At 41.1% G+C, this 9,750-nt stretch overlaps 1 protein-coding gene across 4 annotated transcripts in view; it reads left to right on the plus strand.

The window, feature by feature from the left end:
* Positions 1-7,988, plus strand: part of PAICS (phosphoribosylaminoimidazole carboxylase and phosphoribosylaminoimidazolesuccinocarboxamide synthase) — a gene marked incomplete at its 5' end in the record, with an annotated part of 69,672 nt that extends 61,684 nt beyond the window's left edge. Inside the window, 6 exons of one of the 4 annotated variants that reach the window (XM_083367231.1) lie at positions 4,030-4,209; positions 4,321-4,434; positions 5,849-5,932; positions 6,025-6,205; positions 6,374-6,532; positions 7,391-7,988. In XM_083367231.1, the coding sequence (XP_083223357.1) occupies positions 4,030-4,209; positions 4,321-4,434; positions 5,849-5,932; positions 6,025-6,205; positions 6,374-6,532; positions 7,391-7,557 (885 nt within the window). In that variant the 3' untranslated portion in view covers positions 7,558-7,988. The remainder of the gene's footprint in view (positions 1-4,029; positions 4,210-4,320; positions 4,435-5,848; positions 5,933-6,024; positions 6,206-6,373; positions 6,533-7,390) is intronic. The other 3 variants (XM_083367232.1, XM_083367234.1, XM_083367233.1) reach the window with 3 other exon arrangements.
* Positions 7,989-9,750: the final 1,762 nt, after the last annotated feature.

The following is a 9,750-nucleotide window of genomic DNA, read 5'->3' on the forward strand; positions in this document are numbered from 1 at the left end:
AAGTGAATAGAATAGAATAGAATAGAGAATGGTAATAAGAATAGAATAGAATAGAATAGAATAGAAATATAGAAAGTGAATAGAATAGAATAGAATAGAAATATAGAAAGTGAATAGAATAGAATAGAAATATAGAAAGTGAATAGAATAGAATAGAATAGAATAGAAATATAGAAAGTGAATAGAATAGAATAGAATAGAATAGAATAGAAATATAGAAAGTGAATAGAATAGAATAGAATAGAGAATGGTAATAAGAATAGAATAGAATAGAATAGAATAGAATAGAATAGAAATATAGAAAGTGAATGGAATAGAATAGAATAGAAATATAGAAAGTGAATAGAATAGAATAGAATAGAGAATGGTAATAAGAATAGAATAGAATAGAATAGAATAGAATAGAAATATAGAAAGTGAATAGAATAGAATAGAATAGAATAGAATAGAAATATAGAAAGTGAATAGAATAGAATAGAATAGAATAGAATAGAAATATAGAAAGTGAATGGAATAGAATAGAATAGAATAGAAATATAGAAAGTGAATAGAATAGAATAGAATAGAATAGAATAGAATAGAATAATAGAATAGAGCTGGAAGGGACCTTGGAGGTCTTCTAGTCCAGCCCCTTGCTCAAGCAGGAGGACCTATACCAGTGGTGGTGAACCTATGGCATGCCTGCCAGAGGTGGCACTCAGAGCCCTCTCTGTTGGCACGTGCGCCACCACCGCTGCCAGCAGCAGGTCCTTGTCGGTTGGTGGACTGGAAGAAAAGGGAGGGGGAAGCATTTTACATGCGTGCATGCGTGCACGGGGCCATGAGCAGGCACATGCTGCAAAGGGGGCGGGGCTAGTGCCTGCGTGATACTCACTAGCCCAGCCCCGTTCTCACATGGTGCGGTGCCTTGTATCTGCACCCTGCGGTGCGGCGGTTGGCGTTTTTGTGCCTTGCGGTACGGTGGCCCATTTTTTGCTCCCCCTTTTTTTTCGTGCCAGAGGCGGCACTCAGAGGCGCCTCCCTGTCCCCTCCCCCGAGGGCACCAGAATGCCGATGCTGCCTTGGCACTTTGTGATAAACAAGTGGATTTTGGCTTGCGGTTTGGGCACTCGGTCTCTAAAAGTTTCGCCACCACTGACCGATACCATCTCAGACAAGTGAATGTCCAGTCTCTTCTTAAAAACCTCCAGTGATGGAGCACTCTTGATTTCTGGTGGCAAGCTGTTCCACTGGGCAGCTGAGAGAAAGGGGCGGCAGAAGCTGCATCCCCCGAAAGAAGTCTTCGCCGAGAAAATGGGCGCTGAGACGCCTCATTCTCTCGCTCAGCAGAGACTTCTTTCGCGAGATCCAGCCTCTGCCATGCTGCACCGAGAGAACAGCAAGCCGCCCCATTCTCTCAGTGGAGCACTCCACCGCCCCATTCTCTCGGCGGCTTTTCCACCCCGTTCTCTCATCTCAGCAGAGACGTCTTTCGGGGGATCCAGCCTCCAGCTGCTGCATTTCCCAGCCTCGGCTTATATTCGAGTCAATAACTTTTTCCAGTTTTTGGGGGTGAATTTGGGGGTCTCGGCTTATACTCGAGTCGGCTTATACTCAAGTATATACGGTATGTGCTTCAGTTCAAACCTCCTGATCCAAGCCTTCCAAAAATAATTCCTCTCCCCCCCCAAATACTGTCGCTCAGTACTGATAGAATTTTGCAATTTAGTTGTTGTTAGCTGCGAAGCCGTGTCTGACCCATTGCGACCCCATGGACGACGTTCCTCCAGGCCTTCCTGTCCTCTACTATCTTCTGGAGTCCCTTTAAGCTCATGCCTACTGCTTCAGTGACTCCATCCAGCCACCTCATTCTCTGTCGTCTCCTTCTTCTCTTGCCCTCAATCTTTCCCAGCATTAGGCTCTTCTCCAGTGAGTCCTTCCTTTTCATTAGGTGGCCAAAGTATTTGAGTTTCAACTTCAGGATCTGGCCTTCCAAAGAGCAGTCAGGGTTGATGTCATCTAGGACTGACCGGTTTGGTCGCCTTGCAGCCCAAGGGACTCGCAGGAGTATATATATAAACATATTTTGTTAAAATGTGCTCATGCCCAAGATGCTAGCCATAGGTGCCATGTCAACTAGGAAATGGTTTTTGTGTACAAGGAATCCTCAACTTACAAACTTTCATTTAGCAACTGTTCCAAGTTACACCACCACTGGAAAAAAAGGATGTCAATGCTGCAAGCATTGGATGTTTTTGCTTTGACAATATAAGAGGCATCCTTTTCCTTTAAAATTCTTTTGCTCTTAGAATTAAATGAAGTTGCGGGGAGGAGGGAGAATTCCCCCCCCTTGTTTTTAATAAGGTAAGAAACGGAAGGGAAGCTTTGGCCTTCAAACTGATTGGAGAACATGATTTATGACTGCTAATTGGAGGAGGGAATTGTGCCAGATATTAGGTGCTGAAGGGAGGGGAATTCAGATCTTGGCATTCAACCATGCTGTGCTGACCTTTGTTTTCACAATTAAAGACATTTTAGGATAAACTGTGCCTGAAGGTTCTTTGAAGTGTTTCATTAGTCGGAACCATGACAAAGGACTTGTAACTGGTCCTTGTGCTTATGACCATCACAGCATACCCAAATTTGGGAGCTTGGCAACTGGCATGGAGTTACTATGGTTGCAGTCTCCCGGGGTCACGTAAAGGGCATTTGCAACCTCTAGTCAGATTCTGAGAAGCAAAGTCAGTGAGGAAAGTCGATTCACTTAACATCTGCCTGGATCAGTTAACAGCTCCAGTGATTTGCTTAGCAGTTGTGGCAAAAGGGGCAATATTGGGTGTGACTCGTTTAGCCGCCTTATTTAGCAACAGAACCTCTGGTCTAGAATTGTCTGCGATAACTTCAGAAATGTTTGTTAGCTTGTTTGGTGAAAACCTGGATAGGCAACTTATTTCTCAAGTCTGAATGCATTCTGACTTGAGACCTCTAGCAGGAATGATCTCTTTCTAGTCCGGCCGTCTGTCAGGGGGAGGTTACAAGAGAGCAAGTAGCATCACACATCATTATAAGATTCTGCAAACAATTCTCAGATTACATCGTTAGAACGATGGCATTCTTGTGATGTCTACTGGTGTTATATAAAAGCAGGAAGGAAGTAAAAAATTATCAGAAAGGCCCATCCACCCAAAACAGTCGCTTACACCCTCAACTATATGTGCAATGAAAACTGTCACTTGCTTCTGTTTGGAATGAAAAAATTGAACTTCATCACAAATGACGATATCTGTTATGGTTCCGACAGGTGCAATTCTTCAAAGAACCTTGAGGCATTGTTTACCTTAAGGCAGACATGTCAAACACAAGGCCCAGGGGCCGGATCCGGCCCGCAAAGTGGTTTCATGTGGCCCGCGAAGCCATCCTGGAAACAGTGAGGGAACAGCCTTGGCCCTGGCCCAGAGACCCTCCTTCTGCCAGAGTCCCTCAGATCTGTCCCACTCCTGCCCAGGCCCCCATAGGCACCCTTGATGCGAACGATGTAGAGCTGGCCATGCCCACCCAGTAGGCCATACGCACTCTAGCCACGCCCACCCAGTAGGCCACACCCACCTGGCCCCCTGAGGGCAACCGCAATGCTGATGGGCCCTCAGTGAAACTGAGTTTGACACCCCTGCCTTAAGGAGTCTTTAATCGAAAGAGCATAGCTTTGGCACGCACACGGTCAAGCCGAAATCTGGATTCCTCTCCCCTGAGCACACAATATCAAAGCACAGTTCCTCCCTCTAATTAACCGTCATAAATCACATTCTCCAATTAGTTTGAATTGTAAGCTTTCCCTCCTGTTTAACAACCCTGCCAAATATCTTCTTTTATTTCAAAACAGACTTGAGAGACATTCTTCCTCCCCCCCCACTTAGCATCAACTAATTCTAACTCTAAAAGTAACACACAAGTTAAAGAAGTTAAAAGAAGCAAAGCTGCCTCTCCACATTGTTGTCAAAGCAAGAACATCTTGATGTTCTTATTCCAACAAAATCTCCCTTTTTATTGCAGGATGATGCAGCAAATGATCCACAGTGGTCTGAAGAGCAACTCATTGAAGTTAAGTTTAAGCTTGCCGGACTTGAAATTGGAAAAACGGAAGTAGATATCATGGCACAGTCAACCCGAGCCATTTTTGAAATACTTGAAAAAGCATGGCAACCCCAGAATTGTACGCTGGTAGATTTGAAGGTAGATATACATTTATATTTTAGATCTTGGTTGGTTTTTTTTAAAGTAAGGAATGAAATTAATTGAATTCAGCTAATCTTTTCTTTCGTGTGTTTTGTTCTCCATTTTTAGGTTGAGTTTGGGGTTAATGTAGCCACAAAAGAAATTGTTCTTGCTGATGTCATTGATAATGATTCTTGGAGGCTGTGGCCATCTGGAGATAGAAAACAACAAAAGGACAAACAGGTAATTCTGTTTTTCAGTGCAGATTCTGAAAATAAGCCAGTATTGCAGTTTTACAAGGTGTATGTAACTGTGTTGCTTCTGTTCTTGGCTTCCTACTGTATGTACGTTTCTTCACGTGAAACAGAAGATGGGGGGGAAAATGGAGGAAAGCCAAATTCTACAGTTAAAATTGGAAAACTGTTAGATATCTATCTTTCTGCTAATTTTGTTTTATGATAGACATTTTAAGTGTCCAAAAATAAAATCCCTAATTACATTTCAGTTAAATTAGTGAAAGAAATATATAAAATATTAGGCATTTCTAATTAATTACACTTTTGGCAATAATAATGGATATTTTAAATAATAGCTATTAATATGGGGCTGCCCCTGAGGACCACCCGGAGGCTTCAACTGGTGCAGAATGCAGCCGCGCGAGTTGTGATGGGAGTCTCCCGATACTCCCATGTAACACCTCTACTCCGTGAGCTGCATTGGCTTCCATTTGCCCTCCAGGTGAGATTCAAGGTGCTGGTGATGACCTATAAAGCCCTAAATGGCATGGGCCCGGATTATCTAAGGGAGCACCTGTTGCCAGGGTCAATTTCCCATCGTCCTGTGCGCTCCCACAGGGAGGGCCTCCTCAGGGTACCGCCAGTCAAGGATTGTCGGCTGGTGATCCCCAGGGGGAGGGCGTTCTCTGTGGGCGCGCCTGCCCTATGGAATCAACTGCCAACGGAACTCCGGACTGCCCCCGACTTTCGTTCATTTCGCCAGGACCTAAAAACCTGGCTCTTTGAGCTATCTGGTCTGGACTGAGGGGTTTAATGTTTTTAAATTGTGATTTAACTTTTGCGGCTAGACTTAATTTATTTTAATTTTATATTGGATTGTTTTTAAATTTTGCCTTGTAAACCGCCCTGAGTCCTTTGGGAATAGGGCGGTATATAAACCAAATAAATAAATAAAACCTATGTAAGAGGAAATGAGTGAATACAAAATTCATATTCCAAAATATTGTTTACCCGTTATGAGCTATGAAAAGCACCCTTCAAATATGCTGTTGAGTTTGGGCCTATTATTTGATGTAAAGGCATATTAATATGTGTTAACTGGTCGTTACAGCAGTTAACATAAATTATTACTTTTATCTGATTTGATATTGGAGAGCTAGGTAAGCATACGGCCTTGCCTCTGAGTGATAAGTAAAACTTTGGAAGTTTAAAAAAAAGGAACTGGGGAGTCATCATCAACAACTCAAAAATCACATTTTTTGATCCTTACATGCATTGGATTTCTGTGTCAAAACCAGATTATAAATATGTATATGGACTTGTCAGTTAATTATAATATTGGCAGTTTAAGTAGGTATGAAGTAAGTGAATCTTGTGCATTTTATGTGTAATTTTTTTTGTTCTTTTGTGTGTGCTTTTAGTCTTACCGTGACCTCAAGGAAGTGACACCTGAAGCGCTGCAAATGGTGAAAAGAAATTTTGAATGGGTGGCTGAAAGAGTGGAGGTATTTATAGCATCTCTGAGAAAGAGATACGGATAATCCATATCATCATTTTCAGTCCTTTTAAATTGTCCTTTGATCTTCTTTTCTATTAGCTGTTACTGAAACCACAAAGTCAAGGCAGAGTGGTTGTCCTCATGGGTTCAACTTCAGATCTTGGTCACTGTGAAAAAATTAAAAAGGCATGTGGCAGTTATGGGGTGCCTTGTGAATTACGAGTGACCTCTGCTCACAAAGGGCCAGATGAAACACTGAGGATCAAAGCTGAATATGAAGGTACCCAACCCAAATTTGTCTAAATTATTTTATTTTAGTGAACTATTGTTTTAAGTTCAATGGCAATCTCAATTCCTGTGTTTTTTTTTAAAAAAATGATAAATAATATATTATCTGTTTAGGTGCGCATATTTGTATCACACTGATAACATGTTTGTTTGTCATTAGGGGATGGGATTCCCACAGTGTTCGTTGCGGTGGCTGGGAGAAGCAATGGCTTGGGACCTGTGTTGTCCGGAAACACAGCCTATCCAGTTGTCAATTGTCCTCCTCTCTCAGCTGATTGGGGTGCCCAGGATATATGGTCATCTCTGAGAATGCCTACTGGTAAGGTTTATCATTTAACACTTTGAACAAATTATTTTTTGGGGGAGATAGTACATATTTGAAAGTAAAAACATAATCTTACTATCAGCTGTTGTTCTGTTCAAAATAATAACAAAGTTAGACTGAATGAACGAATGCTTTGATTCTAAATTTACTATTCCTACAATATACATACGGAAGATTATGCTCAAAGGCAGGATTTAAAAAGATTTGCAGTACTGGGTTACCTAACCCTAACCCCCCCCACCCCACCCCATTGAATAAAATGGATACACCATTTACTGTAGATATTTAACTTCATAATTTCCTGGGCTGTGCTTACGTTTGTCAGCATTATGAGTAGACTGCTTATTTTTAGTTTTTTTCTCTTTACCACCCAACAAAAACTTTTGCATTAAAGGTAAAAGATAGATAACTCACCAACACCTGATTTTACCTTTTTTGCCCTGGTTGTTAAGCAAATCACCATGGTCAATAAGCAAATCGAGAGGTGCTTTCCCACGAGGCAACTGGGCTTTCTTCTTTCTCTTTTGAAATCGTTTCTTTATCTGGGGTTTGCTCACACTTAGCTTGCACAATCCTGGTGCAGGCTTGTCCAGACAAACAAGGAGCATACTCTGTAAACATTAACTTTCAAAAAACTTATGCTCCTTTCTCTAATTTGGAACAGATTTCAATTCTGAAGAGAATTTTGGTACCTTGTCCTTCACATTCATCTGAAACTCCCATGTTCTGTATGAATTGTTAAATATTCCGTATTACGTATCAGGTTTTTTTTTGACACTAAAGTTGATCCTAGTGGTAATACATTAACAATCATATATTTTAAAAATTAAAAATTGTCTTCCTTTTTAACAGGTCTTGGCTGTTCCACAGTTCTTTCACCTGAAGGCGCTGCCCAATTTGCTGCTCAGATTTTCGGGTTGAACGACCACTGTGTGTGGGCCAAACTGCGATCCAACATTCTGAATACGTGGATCTCCTTAAAACAGGCTGACAAAAAGATGAGAGAATATACTTTATAGATGAATTCTTAAACCACTCTCTCATTTTAGCTTCCAGAATTTGATGGCATATCATTCCTAGTATAAGTACTAATGGGAAACTGTTCCTAATCTATTTTATGATAAAAGAGTGTACAGGTGCCCTCTCATTCTCTAAGCTATTGTAAACAACTAATCTTGTATTTTCTAGCACAGTGTAACTTGACAGCAGAGTTATGTGCATTAAGGTAGAATAGATCTTACTGATCCATCATGATTGGTTATTAAAGAGAAATATTACCTGTGTTGACTTGTAATCCTGTACAGAATATGCCCATCTGGTGATTCTCCTAAAATTTATATTAAAGCTAGCAGTGCCATTAATAAACGGACCAGTTTGCTTTTGTTCTAGAATGTGGCCCACTGTGAAATCAAATGTATAAGAACAAGTTATTCAAGATATTAAAATATTGTGCAGATGTTCTACCAAAACTTTCTATAATTAGCTTTAAGTGCAAAGCTGATAATATGTAGAGCTAATTAATAGTCGGTCTTCAGAGTTTTGAGCATGCCTTTATAACTTGTAAAAGGGAAAGGCCACACTGACAACTTACCATTGAAGACCATAGAGAAATACCTGGCACACCAATCAGCTGCTTGATGGCTAGTAGTGATGGCAATGAACTTGGCAACTGTGAAGATGAATTTATTGACTTCAAAAAATGCTGGCATGCCACATTAAGGCTGCTTGGTGAGCCGTATGCAGCCTGCACTCAATATGTTGTACAGACCTGATTTTTGACTGAGCAGCATGTGGACGCTTTTATCAGTTTCAAACTGAATATACCATCTCCATCACTTAAATGAGTTGAAAGTAAATCACACCAAAGGCAGCATTGAATTTTAAGCTTAATTTCAAGACCAATATACTGAAAAAGAGGTATCCAGTTGGTTTCTATCTCAACCACCTATCCTCATGCAGAGACAATTTTTATGCCCATATATTGCTTCTCTCCTCCCTGTTATTTTACTTTAGCTTTCCTAAGATTCGCTTGTATCCCTACATGGAATTGGAGGGTTGAAATGAACAGTAAAGGTCTTCTAGTCTAGTTGCCTGCGTGGTGCAGGTATTATACTCTTGCAGACAAATGGCTGGCTATTTGCTTGAAAACATCTAGTGATGAAGCATCCATGACTTCAGGAGGCAGGCTGTGTTCCATTGCTTAACTGCACACTGGAAAACTACTGAATGCTTGTGCAATCTATCATTTGGCCACAACTTTTAAGCATATGGCTTGGATTTCATTAAGCTTTACCCTATAATGGGAAGATGTTATTTCGAGATAATACAAAACTCAACAATCCAATATTACGTATAAATACATCGGATATTCTACTTATTTGTAGTAGGATTATATGCTGTTCCACTCAACTGTTGAGCTGCTGGGCTAACTGAGGAAGACAGAGAAGATACAGCTACGTTGGGCCGGCCAAGCAACCTTACAATGCTGCTGTTCCATGTGTAAAAAAAAAATCTCCTGGTCAAAAAAGTGGGAGATGTAGATATATAGATGTATGTGTATAATTCTGCCCCCTTTTCATTAGATTTCATCCAAGAATTTATTCCAAAACCATTCATTTGGATGGCATGAACAATTTGTATGTTTAATGTCCAGTTTTAATAATCCCTAATTTGAAAGACAGTTTCCAAAATACATAATTTAGTGTTAGTCAGATCCTAAACTATTTGACACATCAAAAATAATTCAGTGCCATGCTGAAGTAATTGAAACTACTTTCACCTAGTTCTAGAAGGTATTATAAATGCTAGGTAAAGGTAAAGGTTCCCGCGCATATGCGCGCTAGTCGTTTCCGACTCTAGGGGCCGGTGCTCATCTCCGTTTCAAAGCCGAAGAGCCAGTGCTTGTCCGAGGATGTTTCCGTGGTCATGTGGCCGGCATGACTAGATGGCAAAGGCGCACGGAATGCTGTTGCCTTCCCACCGGAGTGGTCCCTATTTTTCTACTTGCATTTTTTACGTGCTTTCAAACTGCTAGGTTGGCAGAAGCTGGGACATGTAACAGACGCTCACTCTGCTACGCGGCACTCGGGATTCGACCCGCCAAACTGCCGACCTCCTGATCGACAACCTCAGCGTCCTAACCCACTGAGCCACCGTGTCCCATTAATGCTAACCCCCCCCAAAATATTAAGGATTCTGATCCAAGTGAAAAA

Source organism: Vipera ursinii (genome assembly GCF_947247035.1).
Source record: "Vipera ursinii genome assembly, chromosome: 7".
Classification (NCBI taxonomy): Eukaryota; Metazoa; Chordata; class Lepidosauria; order Squamata; family Viperidae; genus Vipera; species Vipera ursinii.